The sequence below is a fragment of the Hydractinia symbiolongicarpus genome, chromosome 3 (assembly GCF_029227915.1).
Source record: "Hydractinia symbiolongicarpus strain clone_291-10 chromosome 3, HSymV2.1, whole genome shotgun sequence".
In the NCBI taxonomy this organism is placed as follows: Eukaryota; Metazoa; Cnidaria; class Hydrozoa; order Anthoathecata; family Hydractiniidae; genus Hydractinia; species Hydractinia symbiolongicarpus.
In genome coordinates, this window is record NC_079877.1 from 13,554,854 (window position 1) to 13,572,153 (window position 17,300).

Here is a 17,300-nt window from a genome sequence, read left to right on the forward strand (position 1 = left end):
GCAAATAAAGGGAAATATATCCCAATTAGACAGTAATCTCACATCAGTAATAATACATTGCTAAACAAGACAAAAACTACAACTGAAGTCCAATGTGGCTATTACTCTATTATTGTGCTGCAATATAAAGATATAACTTCAATACACAAATCTAATATATTTCCTAATTTTTTTCTCACTCCGGTTGAAATCTTCTGTTATTAAGATGTCTAAATGTCATTGGTTGAAATCCTATTTTTATCATCTTTAAATATTCAATTTCCAATGAGAACGGACCTGATTTTTTGTCACTCAGAGATAACCCAATTGTTCTGACATTACTAAAATCAAATTGTTCATCTTGTAAATAGCCTTGATATGTCATTAGAAATTTTGAAAACGGCAAGCGTTCAACTTCCCAATATGGGCCACCTTTTGTAAATAAAAAGGATTGAAACAAGTCATACTGATTGAGCAACATCATTGATTCAGTTTGTATATTTACAAAATAAGGACGGCCATCTCCTCTATATTTTATTTCAATGCAATCATAGTAACTCATGTCAACAGTTTCAACCTTGTTAAACAATCCCGTAATTGGTTTTGATCGAATTCCACAAAAACCACTGTGGTCTATGCTCACATTCTTATCAATGTCTGTAGAAACATTTCCAGAAAATAAAAGTCGACCATGTTTGCTGGTTGTTAACTTAGCTTCACTGTTACCACCAACTTCATTGTCAGACAGACAAACAAAATTTTTAATAGTTTCAGGTTGCTCAAAATTGTATAACACTTGAGTATCTGATACTTTAATGTTTTCTCCTTTGATGCCTCTCCAAAGTGACGCTACATTTTTTCGAAGCCATATTCCACAATCTACAGCAAATTTTTTTGTTAACATTTTGGCTAAAAAGAAACAGCCAACTTCTGCATCGAGAACGTCAGGTCAAAACTAATCTGCATTTGTTTTGAATTTGTGTACAAGGTACACGAAATAGCTTAACGCTTTACCTCAGTGCTTATATTGGAAAGATAGGGAGCAAGACCCAAAACAAAGAAAAGATTAAGTATGTTATGTTTATAATAAATTTCGGAGTAATAATTAACTAAATTAGTTTATTAAATTTATCACGTTTTTAGTTTAATTCCGAGAAGTAGCATGGTGATGAAATTTAAAGCTCTGTGTGGAAGAGTGAAGAGTAGAGTTTTTCTGCAGGAAATTTATGTAGTATACTTATTCGCCACATAATGCCAATTATTCGGCCACACACAACCGCATGTTAGAGACAATTCCCCCAGGTGATAAACCCGAGATCCCCAAATATACATACATTTGTCGCGACTTTTAAAACGGTTTTGCTGTCTGGGCCAACTTGCATGACTGAAATGATAATAAACGTTTTTAAATTCGTTTAAAAATGGTTTCCTTTTGCAGGAATCTTCATACAATCTTTTCGTTTTTAAAACAACAATTAATCAAAACGTCTCCGCCGTCCCGATGTAAAAAGTGACAGCAGGCGCTGGGAATAACAGGTTGAGGAGATGCAATATGAATCCATTGTCCAGTGGTGTTGGTGGCGCTGGTACAATTTTTGTATGTATCAACAAAAACCGAAAAGACAAAAAACAAATTCCCACGGCATCGGGTATCGGGCACCATGGTTTTAGTTTTCGGGTAACAATGGTCAGGGTATCGGGTCTCGGGTATCATCTAGGTATCGGATCTCACTTTTCTTATATTCCTATATAAAAGATGACTCCTTGATTGCGAATTTGCGCTGATTTTTTTTTTTTTGCCTTAAGGGATCGGGATCTGTACGAAAATTTTTCTGCGCCTTTGAGAAGACATTTTCTAAACACGTGACTTGGAAATTTTCTAATCTTTGTCTCTTCCGAGTGAAAGTTGAATCTTAAAAAATAGGCAATTTAAAAATTAGAATTCTGTCTCGTTCCAATTCGATAAGTTCCGACGTAAAAAATATTTAAATGTAAAAATTCAGCTTTATTTTCTATGACTTGCTTCTACTACTCTGCAATAACAATTAATAAACACTTCTAAAACATATTCACCTCTTATGCAACGAGTACCTAAAAACTCAATTATAAAGAAACCAAATATTTAGTGTTGGAAAGTAAGAAAGGACATGCTAGGTTTTTCGTTATCACAGATAAAACCGAAAATGAAGAGTATTATTTTTGTTTATATACAAATTTTCACACCGGCGTTCGATTTTTAATCTGTGTACATTATTAGAATAACCCAAATACAACCTCGATCCCAGGACCTGTTTTTGCATGTCGAACAGCGAGACGAACCCATCAATAAGTGCAGCGCCGATGAGAGACAAAGTTCTGGGGACGAGATTGAACCCAAATTTTGGAATTGTGCAACATAAACCAAGCTGTATTAAGTAGTCCTAACGAAAACGAAATTTATCAGTCCGGATTATGAATAATCAATGGCATTAAAATAGTTGCCAACAGTATAACGGAAAACTATAGCCGTTGTTAGTCAAAAACAAAGAAATTGCACATTCCTTTCAGAATGAAATCAAACATGATTGATTCTGTTAAGTTTTGAGACATTAAGAACGTCCAGATAATTTTGGACGTGCTCGAAGACAACACTTTTTTGACTTTTGTGTTGACTCAATACAGTAAAACCCATCTGAATGGAACACACGTGAAAAAAAAGATTCTGTTCGCTTTAGGGAGGTGTCACGTTGGTTGTTTTATTAAAAAAAAAATCAACCACTTTGTTGCGACGGGTAAATATAAAGGACGTGCAATCCCGTGGATTTTTCCACGGGCAACGACTATCTCTATAATAATAGCCGTCGTCTGTCTGTCTCTGCGCGGACCCCCGCCAAGTTAGAAAATGATGTTACGGAAACACGAATATTGCTGCGACGGGTAAATATAAAGGACGGCTAATGACTAGTAAATATCTATTTTTAAATGAGCAGGTCAATTTCAGCCAAAATGTTCACTGAATGCAATTGAAGTCATGTAATTCGTATATAAGTTATCGATTATAAAAGTTAAATTTTTATCGGCAAAACACTAAACAAAGGTGTTTCACACGAGCCATTTTTGTGAGAAACGTTTGTCTTTTTAACAATTTACTTTGCTTACAATTAATGTTTTAGAAAAAAATCTGTAATGTAAGATTTCTTCATTCTGTAAAGTGATTTCGATCAAAATATTCCAATATACTAGGATCCAAATTGAAAAAAAATTCCAACTTATAATATTTGAATTACAGGATAAAAAGTATATACCAAAATCTGTTCCATTTAAACGATTTTTAAAATCTCGAGAGAGTTTTAATTATTACACTTCAACGTACCGTGTAATGATCCGATTAAGCGCACAGCATTTTTTAACCGCCCCCTTGAATAAGCGCCCAGATAACTTCCTCAAAGTTCAATAAGCGCCCACCTGATAAAAGGAGGCACTTAATCGAAAACTACCTTGAGAAACTGCGCGCTTATTTGAAAATTTTACTTTCTTACATTGAGAACCCTAGAAGAACTAAACTTTATTTTTACATATCTGTTGTTTAGTTTCATTTTTTAGGAAAAAAAAAATTGAAAAACACCGTTGTCTTTAATTTGTACAAAATTAGGAAAAATTTCTAAACGCCCAGCATTTTTTAAGCGCCCGCACAATTAAGCGCCCACGCTTTATTCGGATCATTACGGTATATATGTCCTTCGTTTTTGGCAAGAAAGCGGCAATTTTGATTCATAATCCATGAGGGTATATATGTAGAGTACTAGCATCGTTGGCGCAATCTAATGAAAATGGCGGCTGTTAATGCTATGACAAAGCCCGCAATAGAAAAATTACTTGATTTCTTTGTGGCAAAGGTATGTTTTTGTATGTTCTGAAAAGGATATTAAAATTTGCCTTTACTAATTATTTACTCAATATTTGCTACCTCCATAGAACGAGACACGAGTGAGATACCCAGCCAGCCTTTATTTTACTGACACTTAGAGGCGCCATCTTGGTTAAGTCAGAAATAAACTAGGTAATATTAATCAATACATAAAGGGTTGTGGAGCAGAAAAAAAGTGCCCTATGTTTGCAAGCAAAACTTTTTATAGCAACTTACAAGTTCAGAGGCAACCTTGCCCCAGGGCTCTTTCATTTTACAATAATGGGAGTCAAGGTGCAGAGCACATCTGTTCCATACAAGTTATTAAAAACCGTGAATCTATTATAAATGCATTCGTTTTTTAGCAAGTGCAAACGGCATACATGCTGCAAAAAATTATTTATAGAAAACATTACAAAGTCAAAGAGAATTCCTAGGAGTGATTCCATGAATAATGAGACATATGTAGTATTTCAAATAATTAAACTAGAAAAGGTGGCAGGCACAGCTGTTTCGGAGCGGACAAAAATGCTACGAAAAAATAATTCGATTTACCCTCTCAGTTAAAATAGGATATCTCAAGAACAAAATAAGATTTTTATATTCTGTAAAAAGAATAATAATCTTAGATAAATTGTCCATATTATTAAAAGAAATTTTTTTTTGGACACCTGTCCGAAATTGGTAAATTTAGGCCAAAATGTCTAAAAATGACTTAAAAATTATCATTTAGATAAATGTCTTCCACAAAATTTCTAGAATAAAGTTAAAAAAACATGTTTTTTATGGTCCACAGGTTAGGTTAAATATCTGGAATGAAAATTACTTAATTTTATTACTGTCCGAAATTGTCCAAAGGGTTATATTTGGGCCAAATGTGAGAACTATGTGAAAAACGGCCTTAAGAGCCTTAATATATGCTTAAAGTTTATTTATTAACTGAATAAAAAACATTGCTTTGGATTCTAAGACCATTAAGGATGATGTAGATGAAATATTAGTCTGTCCGAAATTGTCCAAAGGGTTATTTTTGGGCCAAATGTGTGAAATATGTGAAAAACAGCCTATGGAGCCTTAATGTATGCTTAAAGTTTGTTTATTAACTAAATAAAAGACATTACTTTGGATTCTGAGGCCATTAAAGATGATGTAGATGAAATATTAAACTGTCCGAAATTGTCCAAAGGGTCACTTTTGGTCCTAAGGTTTTTCAGGCCAAATATGTGACATCTATATATTAAATAAAACATCATTCAGAGTCGACGGTTTCAACATTTTAGTTTATCATGCTAGAAGAAAATACCTCAAGTTGTGCATAAATATTTTATTTATTATATATATACAAAGCAATCATTTTGTGTTTCTTTATAAACTGTATAAAATAGCACCCAATCTTGTGTTAAAGCCAAGATTAGCTAGCTAGGTAGCTAAAAACATCTTTGAATTCAACAATTTCATCTTGAGAAAGCCCACCAAAGTCTTAACTAAATAAAAAAAAAAAAGTATTAAGTTACTTAGCTACAAAATGCAAAACTGTAGGACCAAAAAATAGCTACTCTTTACAGAAAAATATAAAACAGGAGAAGCAAGATTAAAAAAGATAACAATTATCCACGCTTAAAGTTTTACAAGCTTTAAAACAATTTCTTAAACTTAAGGATGCTCTAATAGCACAAAAATAATAATAAAATCCCTGCAAAATAAAGTAGTTTCCTGTTTTGTCCCTTACCTCGTGCTCTGCCAAACTTTAGCTAGCTAAAAAATTGCAAAGACACCGTTGTCTCGCTTATTCCAACATTTTCGAAAAATTCCGGTTTCGAACCAGGATTCTCGGGTCGAGCAATCAAGTCCAAGGTAAACACCACGCCGCCGTAATTTTTTTGAGAAAAACCATACCTAACAAAACATTAAATGGCATCGCTATGACTCTCTTAGAAGTTTAGATACTTATTTAATTAGACAGAAAAGGGATCACACTAACCAAATTCCCGTGCACCACTTTGGAAACTTTTTCTTCTCTTTTTTAGCGCCTGAAGAAGACTTTAACTTAAAATTTAAGTAGTTTATAGTTTGTGAGACGAACGGTGCACGGTACTGGGCGATAGAACCTTGTTTCCAGGCCCCCCATACCAACTGTCAAGTCCGTAGCTAGTAGCGCGGCGTTGCCACGAGGTTGGAAAGATGGTATACTTTCGCCAAAAATAATGTTTTTTTTAATTTTGTGTGTTTTATTCGACGAAATAACTCGAAATCCATAACACACATGTATAACATATTTATATATTAAAAAAGTAGAAAAGTAGGTCGTTTTAATACTTTTTATTTCAATAAAATTAAAACAATACAAAAAAAGTTTCAAAAACTTAAAAAATGATAAAAATACAAAATTTCAAAAAAAATTGTGGAAGCCATTTTAATTTTGTCCGCGGTTTGACCGTAGCGAAACAGCCGTGCAGGCACCACCCATTAATGTTTATACATTATATTAACTAAATTTTAAAGTTTTTTGTGAAAAAAGTGACAAAAACACATTTTTCATGTGTAAGATTCGAAGGGCTTCCATGTTGGAAATCACCAGATTTTTCCTTAAAATGGCAAAAACTTAATTTTTATGTATGTTTGTATAGTGTCTTCTTCCTGAACTTTTAAAATATCCTTCTTAAGAAACTAATTTTCCAAAGACGAAAGTTATCACAGCCAGCTTCAAAGTAAAAAACTAAAAACTTTCGGTGATTTTAGCACCTTTTTACATGTACTGTCCATTACAAAATCAGAAAATTTTTAACATTACAGCAGTTTGAACACTAAATGTGGTTTAATACTTTCATATCTTCTGGTTTAAAAAAAATGTAGTTCAGTGGTGCAACTTGTTACTTTCTTTCATTTGCCAGAAAAAAAATAAATGTAAGAGACATTACGCAACGGACATTACAATGGACATTACATTAGTTTAAAAACACACTAGATACATTGGTATATTTTTTTCAGCTTCAAAATCTTCCTTTTTCTAAAAATATTCCATATATACTATTAAAATTTTGTTTTAAATATATTTATAAGTAAATTTTATTATATATAAATTGATAAAAAGTTACAGGTATCATGATGGGAATAGAGTTAGATTAGATACCCATGGGACAGGGAAAAAAATTATTCCCATCAGTTAAATCCCAAATGGGAATTTAATTTTAGATTTTCTCACCAGGCTATTCCTAAATGGCTATACCCATGTGACAGACATAACTATTCCTATCATTTAAATCCCAATGGGAATTTAATTTTAGAATTTCTCATCAACTTATTCCCAAATGGGGATTATAAGGAAAGGAAGTTGCAGGTATTTTGATAAAAATAGAGTGAGCAGATACCCATGGGGCAGGGAAAAAACTATAAAGCAGGCAAGAAGTGAGCAAGCAAGTTCAGTTAGTTTAGTACAATGGAGAACAGCAGCACAAAGAAAAGTGAACCACCTTCTCCATGAACACGTATGAGAGAGTACAGAAAAAGACTGTAAGGAGAATGGAAAGGGTGATGCAATGAGGGAAAAGGATAAGCTAAGAAAACGACAGGAAAGGGTTACAATGAAGAGTAAAAGAGTGTCGGGAGTTAAATTGGCCCATCAAAGGATGCTTAATAGAGAACGAGTGCAAAAGTACAGAGCTAAAGTCAAAATTGCTGAATCAAATAAAAATCCATGAGGATTTAGTTCTAATCAAGCTCTTGGAAAAGCTGTTGCAAGGAGTTTAAAAAACTTTCCCAACAGTCCATCAAAGAGAAAAGCTGTAGTTAAAAAACTTGCAGAGAATTATGGTTTAATAGAACCCGTGACTAAACCTAAAAATATCCTCAATCAAGACAGGGTCAATGCCATCGATAAAATTGTTTGGTATGAATGGATGAGGGTTGACTATGAGGAAAAGAAAAATAGTTGCAGAAAAGTAAGCAATCCAGGTTCTCAAACGTCTAGCACCAAAAAAAAGATTGACAAATGTTTGAAAAACGGGACGGTGGCTGATGTGTTTGATTCATTGCAAGAAAAAATACCTTACTTTTTGTACCATGTTTACATTAAAAGAGAGCAGAGTAATTTTTTCCAACTGAAGCTTGTATCGATACCTGAAAGAAATGCTGTGGTTCAGGTTGATTTCAGTGAAAACTACAGTATGGAGTTTCAAAATGAAATTCAAAGTGCCCGTTGGAACCAAGATCAACTTTCTTTGTTTACTTCCAGTAGCTGGTTGAATCAACTTCAAATATCAAAAGTTTTTGTTAGTGACAATTTAGAACATGACAAAGTGTCTGTTTTGGTGTATATGCATATGTTATTGTCTAAACTGGTAACAGAGTTCAACATAAAAAGTTGTAGATGTTTTCTCTGATGGTCCAACATCACAATTCAAAAATCAATACATATTTAAAGCATTGCCATGGTTGATACGGAAGTGTAGATTAGATGAAATACACTGGCACTTTTTTGCAACTTCTCATGGCAAAGGAGCTGTAGATGCCATTGGAGGTGCTGTGAAAAGGGAAGTATGGATGGGAACATTGAGTGGAAATGTGATGGTAAATAGCTTAGAAGATTTTTGCAAATCTGCAAACCAGAAAAATAAAAAAAATTGTTGTAGAAGCTGTATCACAAGATGAAATGAAAACACAACTTGACAATTTAGGTCTGCAGCATTTGTTTCAACAATCATCTCCAATAAGCGATATAAAGAAAATGCATTATGTTGGTGTGACATCGGAAACATATGCGATAGAAACTCGAAATTATTCTAATCAGGTAGAGGAGTTGAATTCTGTTGAACCGGAAAGTGATGACGGATGGTATGATAAAACTTGTGATAAGATATCTGGACAGATTTGAAGGATGAGTATTATGTTCTTGCTGAGTATGAAGCAGAGCCTTTTTCCGGTGTTATTACGTGTATTATGGATAAATGGATAACAGTCAAAGGAATGGAGAAGTGCAAAGGTGGTTGGCGCTGGCCTGAAAAAGATGATGTCATACACTATGAAAGGGACAAAGTTGTACGAATGATAAATTTTCCTGTTCCTATAAATAATCGTGGGACATTCAGAGTACCAGAGTTAGAAGAAAAGTGGGGTATTTAAACAAACCTTTAGTATTTTCTCAGTTTGGTTAATTCGTTCTACATTACTTTAACTACGTGTTCTGTGTTTCTAAACACATTTTCTCAGCTAGAATAAAAAGTGTCCGTTGCATTTCTAGTCGTCATCATATTGTCACATTTCAATAAATTTTTTTGAACATGATAATAAGAAACAAAATGTGTTAGGCTGTCACAGAATGATAGATTAAGTGTTGTTCCAATGTATTCAAACAAACTTGTTATTATTATTGCACATAACAAGATTCATATAGTAGATGGAAAATAGGATATATATTACATTATTATTTTGAAACATATTGTAACCTAATTGTTATTTATGTGGTTGACATTACTTTTTGTTTTACATGGGGAACTTTCAGATGCTATACAGACCAGAAATTTTTAAATTACAAGTTTTTAGGAGCACATTTCAACCTCAGGACAAAAACGTAATGTCCGTTACATTTCGAAGTAATGTCCGTTACGCTATACTTTTGATGAATTTCCATGAATAAGTTTATGATAAAAGGTAATGGCATTAAAATGATGTTAGTTTAACTATTATTTATATATATTTCAACATAAGTTATTACTGTGACTACTCAAAAGATTAAAATTTTTATTAAATGCTTTAAAATGTTTGTCCTTTTATTGTAATGTCCGATACAAGAAGATAAAAGAGTTGTAGCCTTAGTTATGTTTTTTGTAAATGCTTAAAAGTGTGGTCTACTGAAAAACCTAATCAAAAACATACAGCCTAAAACATATTATCCTAAAGTTTATTGCAAAAGAAGAATTTCCTCTAAAGTGAGACTGATTTCTCTGATCAGTAATGTCCGTTACGTGGAATCGCTCGAGATTCTCTCTACATAATCTTCAATGTTTTTGGTTTAAGAATTTAACTATATATTTAAGTATTTAAACTATTTACTCTGGGCACTCATATGGACTGAACTCGCACTGAATTATTTAGCCACAAAGCACTTATTAGAAAGTTTGCAGAGTAAGCATTCTTGTACAAAGAGCTATTTGTAATAAAAATTGAAAAACATTTTTTTATGATATTACTAACAACAGCAACATCAAGAACAGTGTGGGAGACCGGGGTTTGATTCCTCTTGACGGCGATTCAACATGGGCGAGCGAATGTTACCATAGCCCCGGGTTAACCCAAGCCAGGAAATTGGGGAGATGGCACATTATGTGGGCCGTTGGATGTTGCCAGGATTTGTCTAGTAGAGTGCAGGCCGTAATTAGGTCTGCGTAGCTCAAAAAGAGCATTTAATACTCTAGAACTCGTCATCTAAGCCATGGCCCCTCCTGGAAATAATAGACAGGGTATATCCCTCGATATCTGTGAGACTAGCCATGTAGAATATGCACATCTATCATCTATCTAATGTTAGAGAGTTCTAAAGATTCTAGATTAATGTTCACATTTTACGTTGTATTCTAGCTTCTGGAACTGTTATAATGAAATTATGTTATCAGTTTTTGTTTATAACTGATAGATGATCCCCAAATTGTTTATATTTTATGTATTACATAAAACTTTTGAACCAATATTTAAGTAAGCTTGCCCATAGTAATTTGCTTCATGTTTATTAGGATGGCACAGCCTACTATCAGGTAAAATGGAAACCAACCTGGGAAACTGCTGAATCATTAGTACGGTTTGCTGACCTGGTTGAAGAGTTTTGGAAATTTGTTAACGATTCAACTGCTGCTAACATTTACAAGAACAATGCTAATATACCTGTAAGATATACTATTTATTTGTATAGCATAATGTGCTGTTATAGCACTTCAAGAACTGTGGAACAAAATGAGCAGCACATGCTCATACTGGGAGAGATTTTCTTTGTGCTATTCTTAAATTAATTGTTTGTCATTTTCCTACTGACTTTTGCAATATTAAAATTTCTTAAACATTTTTTTATTTCCCAGTATTTTGCTGATTTCTGTCACAAAAACTGAAAAATGTAGCAAGCAAATCGCTAAAACCAGTTGAATACAGTAAAGTAAGGCTAACAAGAAGACCAAAGTAAAATGATATTCTTTTTGTCTGACGGAAAGGTTATAAAACAAATCTGCCAACTGACCAACCCTGCAACAAAAATACGAGTCTAAACACAGCAAACCAACAATTAAATAAGGACGGCCTAACCAAATTTGCAAAGTTGCAAATTAAGAAATTAAAAAAATTTGTTCACATTTTTAAAATTGATTTCTGCAATTTAGTTTGTGCTTTTTGATAGTGAACTTTAATCACTTTTTTGTACTTTCACATGTAGCTCTTAAAATAACAGATTTTGATTTAATTTCTACATTTTTTATGAAAGCTGTTATTCATTATTTCACCTCCCCCCAATAATATTAAAAAGACGATTTTTGTGTCACTGTCCTTTAGGTACCTGTTTGTTTATGATTTTTCTTAGAGTAAATGTTTCCATCTTTATATTTTTTAATACATATATTTTTAGAAACCAGATCCAATTTTACCTGCACCTATTCAACGCAGACCATCTGATAACCAGATAACACAAAATTATAATACATCTGGTCATCAAAATGTGGCTGCTCCTACCACTCCACAAAGACGATCATCATCAACATCTTCAGCATCACAAAGGCGGCCATCCTCAACTTCAACAACACCTCAAAGGAGACCTTCGAGTAACGCAACTACACCCCAGCGTTCCAATCCACCAACGCCAACTCAAATGCCATCAATGCCAGAGTTTGGTACAATTAACATGCAACAAGCTCCTCTATTAAATTCGAAACAACAGGCTGCTGTTATAATTGATAGTGATGAAGAAAATGACACAATGCAACCCTTGAACCCATCAACAATTCAGTCTGCTATTAGTCAAATTCCCAGTTGTGCAAATGTTACGAACAATGTAAGTTTTGTAACTTTTAATCAATTTTTAATCATCAAAATCCTTTTCCATAGCTACTATTGTTTACAGAAAGATTGATGTCAATAGTTTGAATGTTGACATTTCGCACCCTTAGTTTTAAACAAGTCTTCTTACCCCCAATTTTAAAAAGGCCTAAGTATATTTTTAGGAAAATTGTGATTTTTATGTTTGAGGAATCTTTGAAGAATAACCTTAACAATAACCCTTACCTGGAAATTGTTCATATTCTTTGTAACATTTATATTATACATTATACATTTTTTTGAACTCAATAACATATTAAAAATTACCCGCAACCTTAAATTTTATCAATAATGGATTATTTATTATTATTGTTATGGGCCCTTATGCCTTCGAAATTGAAGAGAGCAATAGGGTATATTTTACTTTTTAGCATAAATTTTGCCATAACTGAAAGTTTTATTTTCAACTGAAAAAAATGCAGCAATATTGTGAAAAGTACTTCTTGAGAATCCGAGTCTAAGTAATTAGAACGTTTTTGCCTTTTTTTTAAAAAAATAGAGAAAATGGACTTAGAGTCAACTATCCAGAGCACTATATAGGATGCCAGTGAGTGCACTTTCTCAAGAGTTTCTAGTGATTATTGGACTTTTAACTTTAAATAATGATCTTTTGGTTGTTAACATTTATTTTAAAATTTAAATAGGTTGACAACTACTTCTATCATTACGTGAAAATGATTTTTTACTATTTCTTAATTTTTTTTAATTTCTAGCAACAACAGATACACCAAATGTCACCAACATGGGGCGCACAGATAAAAACAGAACAAGCAGACATTAAGCCAATATTTCAACAACAACAACAACCAAATATGTTTAACCAAAATAATGTTAATCCAATGAATACCAACGATCCTCGTTTTCAGTTTAACATGCAGAATACACTATCTTCTCCCAGAGGACCTAACAGCAGCATACGAGGTCAAGGTGGCAGTCCAGCAAGGGCAAGAGGTGGCAGGGGTGGTGGACCTTCACCAGCAAAAAGGAAACTGGGAATTCCTAGTAGCCCTATCAGTTCAGTGAAGCAACCCTATGGTGGCATGGTCAAGACAGAACCGCCTGACAATAAGGTAGCAATCTAATTGTATTATTCAAAGTTATGAGGAATATGAATACTAAAGAATTGTAAGCAGTGGAATCAAAAAATATCAGGGAAACTTGGAAGTCGCAATGTTAGTGTTAGTCCAACAATGCTTATATATGTCTTTAAAATCTTTTCATGGGAATTGAGACTGTTTTGAATTTAGAAGGTACTTTACTACGAAAAATTTCTGAACAGTTTTTAAAAGAACGTTATATTTTATATAGGGTTCTGCAGTAAAATTTTTATTGTATCTATTTTATACTTAGGCTATAAGGTAAAATGTAGTTTTCAAAGATAGTAATCTAATAACTATCAACCAGAACTCTTAATTAAAATTAGTGGAAACTTGCCCCTGAAATAATTCCAATAGCTATATTCCTAAAACTAAGTGCTGGTCTTTGGCAAACACTCTTTTTGATCTTGCCACGTGACTAGATTTCGATAGTGATGCTGCATGACATTTTTTAAGAGATTTCATAAAAAAAAAAATAATTTTAAAAATTCTTTTCAGAACATAGTGGATTTGACGCCTGATCTAAAACCAAGTTTGAATGCACCATCACTAACGAACTTTAGCAAGTGGGAAGATCACTTTGAAATACTTGAGAAAAGAAATTTTGATGGATCAACTGTAGAAGTGCAGTATGAGTAAGTAACGTCAAGATTAAACTGGTTTTGAAGCTGGTAGTTAATCAGTTCAACTACTTTTACGTTCATTCAATAAAAAAGATAATGTCTCTTTTACAGCCCTTCCAAGAACCAACACTAGCTTCAAACCGGTCTTATTTACTTTTTTGTGTCATATTTGTTTTGTTTTTTTCATACCAATAACCAAGCATGGCGTCAACGTTGTGGGAGATTCTGAAAATATGGCGAACAAGCCGCTCACTATTTCTAACTGGAAAGAGTATTTTGAAACGATAGAAAGTTATGTTAATGGCGAAAGAGTTTCTCAATCGTTTAAGTAAGTTTGGTTTTTAAACTTATAGCCTTTATTTTCCTTTTATGCACGTATTACATGCGCGGCTGACATATTTAATGCTGACGGTATCATTAATTTCAGGTGTCGAATCTGTGGATCAGTGATAGCACAACAGAGCAACTGTAGTCGGCATTTTAAGCGTCACGTGACTGACGGATCAGGTGATCACGAGTGTCCTATTTGTGGCAAAACATTCCATAGGCTTGATTATATCGAACGACATTTAAAACAACATGGACAAGGATCAGCTGAAGAAATGCAGCGCATGATTAAGTTGATTTCAGCTGGCATGAAAAAGAAATAGAACATCTTGACATGTTGACTTGTCTGAGAAACATGTGTAGATAGATAGACACGTGTATCTAACACAGTGTTGTGTGTTTGTTGTGTATCTCTAATGCGAGCTGTTTTCAAACTAACTCAATAAGAAATATTTTTGCTTATTTTATTTTTTTACTTTGTGAGATTTTATTTTTTTAAAAGCATCCAAATTTTTGTCAATACTTTTATTTTCCTTTTTGTATTTTTTGTGTACATCTTCTTTGCTATGTGAACAGTGGTTGTAAAAAAAATGTAGTCATTTTTTGTGTACAGATTAAGAAAAGGAATGAGTTCTATCCAAATAAAGCTAGTATTTATATCTAACTTGTTCTATTTCTGTGTTCTGTTATTTATACAGGTGCAAGATCTGTGGCTCGGTGATTTCCAACAAAGGAAGTTGCAAACGTCATTTTAATAAACACAGTGGGGAAGGGTCGCACGCTTGTTCGATTTGTCAGAAAGTGTTTCACAGGCTTGATTCTTTACAAAGACATTTAAAAACTCACGGGCAAGGAGGTGGAAAGGAGTTAGGAGAGATAAAACTAACAATGGAGAGTGTGAAAGGTGAAATCACTCCTCCTTAGAAGTACTAACCATTTAGTAATTTTATATATTAGATTATATGTTACGTTTTATACAATTTTTGTTTGTCCCTTTAAATTTTTGTCAAAAAATAATTGAAATTTAGTCGATTTTTAAAAAAATATTTGTTTGCAAAAAATTCTCGCATTAAAAAGTATACCGAGTGTGTTATCAAAATACGACGTCAATTTTACGTGGGGATGCCGTAATTAGCGGCGTAATATTTTTGTTTTGCCTTTGTTTTGTTCGTTATAAAACTGCTTCCTTTTTAATTTTTGATTGATAAAAAAAGAATAAAAATAATGTCTAAAGTTTTATTTTAACAGTGAATGTACAGAAACATTTTTATTTATGCTGTGACAGTATAGGAAAAGAATATATTTTACTCGTAATATAGTTTTATGGTCACGCGTCAATATTTTTTTTGTTACCATGGTGAAGTTCCAACTTTTATGTTGATATTACTGACAAAATTGCTGCAAAAACTCAACAGAGAATTGGTCTACCATGATAAACAGCAACCAAAGTGATTAACATGTTATTGTGTTTTTCTTGTGGATATATGTACAGGGAAGATAAGAAAGGTAGGTATTTGCAGGCGAAATATCAGGAAGGATTACTGACTTCAGCCTCTGTAGAACCAATGAGATTTAAGCGCGCGTATTTTAAAGAACACTCGACTCATTTGTCTTTTTATTTTAGTTTTTTTCTAACTTGTACGAAGTATGGATTTTTTCATGTTAATTGAAAGTTTTCTCAACACCTTATTCTTCTAAAATCATTTATTTATTTATTTCCTAGGTGCAAGATCTGCGGTACCGTCATATCCAACAAAGGAAGCTGCAAACGGCATTTTAATAAACACAGCGGAGAAGGGTCGCACAATTGTCCGATTTGTCAGAAAGTGTTTCACAGACTTGATTATTTGCAAAGACATTTAAAAACTCATGGGCAATGCGGTGGAAAAGAATTAGAAGGATTGATAAAACTAGCGATGGAGAGTGTGAAAAAGTAAACTTATCGAAATTTTTATTTCAAACCACTCCACCTGCGAAGTTATTTATTTAAAACTACTTTTAGTTTTAAAAATTTATAGGTATTTGCACAGTTTTATTTTGACAAGGTGTCATCTCGAACTGAGTTGAAAAATCCTCAGCGGTTGTTTCTGTCTGACATTGCATTAAAAATCTTCCAATCCTGATTACGTTTCAAACAATGTAACTTAGTCTTCTTCGTTTTCTATATCGTTCACCAAATGTTGGCTCCCACAGAACTAGCTTCTTCCTTGTGAATCTTTAAGTTTGCGACAATGATATACAAATCTGTGTAGAGTGCGTGAAAAGTCGGGAGACCTTGCAGTAGAGGTCCTTTTTCTAAAAATAATTGTTTATACGGCTACTACATTGGAGTAAGTTGGTGTTACGTCAATGATGGTCCCTTTTTAAGTGTTGCGTCAATGATGGTCCCTTTTTAAGTAACTTTTTATTTTTAATTATTTTAAGTATAAATTTTAGAAGTACATAAGATTAGTAGGTATCCTTTGTTTATATATAAAGTGAAAGTGTGAATAAACGTCTCGTAGTTTTATGGAAATATTTTTTATCGACATGTGTAGTTCTTATATTTTCGCACTTCTGGGAAATGTTTTTAAACTTGATCAACGTCACGATGGACAGCAAAGTAAAGTAAAGAAACGTCTGTGAAACTTTAGCGCGTTTTTTTATGAGTAAACACGTCGCTCACACCACAGAATACGTCCACGCAAAAAGGCACCTGAAAAAAGGATTCGTGAAATTTTCTAGAAAACCCAATTTGTAAATGCACGCAAAGATTAGTCCCCTACCTAGTTCCCAGGGCTTTTTGACGCGTATAGACAATCTGTACGTAAAACGATGAATTTCTTGCATAGGCTGTATATTCGTGAGTAATACAGTTCAACCTCAATTTTTCGAACAACGGTTTATTTGCTTTGTTTTTTTCGTTTTGCCTTAAGAAACTATTAATTTACCCCGAATATTTCGAACTTCGGTTTTGGTTCAGTTTTGGTTTTGCATATTTTCACTGCTGCCATGTTGCAAGCATAATCTCTCAAAAAAATGATGTTGAATTAATTGATGATGAGAGCAATGAAATGGAATCAACGCAAGGTGTTGTTCGAGGCAATAGACTTAATGGAAAATTTTCTTCTTTTCCAAAACTATGACATTGCTAAATAATTGCGACAGAATACTGCACAGCTTAAATAATTGCTTACGTCATCATCGTGTAAAAAGCAATGTACGATTTCTGGTTATTTCATTTTATTGGAACAAAGGTGTAATACGTAAATTTAGTGCTTTATAGTTTATCTAAATACTTCGATTAACTCCCGATTTTCCGAACAATTTCATCGGTCGCTT

At 33.2% G+C, this 17,300-nt stretch overlaps 3 protein-coding genes and 1 long non-coding RNA gene across 9 annotated transcripts; 2 read left to right on the forward strand and 2 right to left on the reverse strand.

Moving 5' to 3' along the window:
* Window positions 1–88: 88 nt before the first annotated feature.
* Window positions 89–952, reverse strand: LOC130635843 (complex I intermediate-associated protein 30, mitochondrial-like). Its single transcript, XM_057445341.1, has one exon. The coding sequence runs from the start codon at window positions 881–883 to the stop codon at window positions 176–178; it is 708 nt and encodes a 235-aa protein (XP_057301324.1). The 5' UTR covers window positions 884–952; the 3' UTR covers window positions 89–175.
* Window positions 953–3,714: 2,762 nt separating this feature from the next.
* On the forward strand, window positions 3,715–16,507 carry LOC130635846 (uncharacterized). 6 transcript variants are annotated; one of them, XR_008982193.1, is made up of 8 exons: window positions 3,715–3,854; window positions 10,591–10,740; window positions 11,466–11,888; window positions 12,646–13,002; window positions 13,528–13,664; window positions 13,853–13,980; window positions 14,080–14,159; window positions 14,678–14,739. XR_008982193.1 is itself a non-coding variant. In XM_057445348.1 (7 exons), exons 1-7 carry the CDS (start codon window positions 3,783–3,785, stop codon window positions 14,698–14,700), a joined length of 1,233 nt encoding a protein of 410 aa, XP_057301331.1. In that variant the 5' UTR covers window positions 3,715–3,782; the 3' UTR covers window positions 14,701–14,837. The 6 variants fall into 6 exon arrangements, 5 of the variants coding, with proteins under 5 accessions (XP_057301331.1, XP_057301333.1, XP_057301330.1 ...); XM_057445348.1 differs by lacking the exon at window positions 13,528–13,664 and having other exon boundaries at window positions 14,678–14,837; XM_057445350.1 differs by lacking the exon at window positions 14,678–14,739 and having other exon boundaries at window positions 14,080–14,221.
* LOC130635848 (uncharacterized) lies at window positions 4,776–6,450 on the reverse strand. Its single transcript, XR_008982194.1, has 2 exons — window positions 5,595–6,450; window positions 4,776–5,349 (listed from the first exon to the last, which is right to left on the reverse strand). It is a non-coding gene; the product is annotated as an uncharacterized LOC130635848 (long non-coding RNA).
* LOC130635847 (uncharacterized) lies at window positions 6,982–10,549 on the forward strand. The gene has a single exon (XM_057445351.1). It carries the CDS (start codon window positions 7,762–7,764, stop codon window positions 8,242–8,244), a length of 483 nt encoding a protein of 160 aa, XP_057301334.1. The 5' UTR covers window positions 6,982–7,761; the 3' UTR covers window positions 8,245–10,549.
* Window positions 16,508–17,300: the final 793 nt, after the last annotated feature.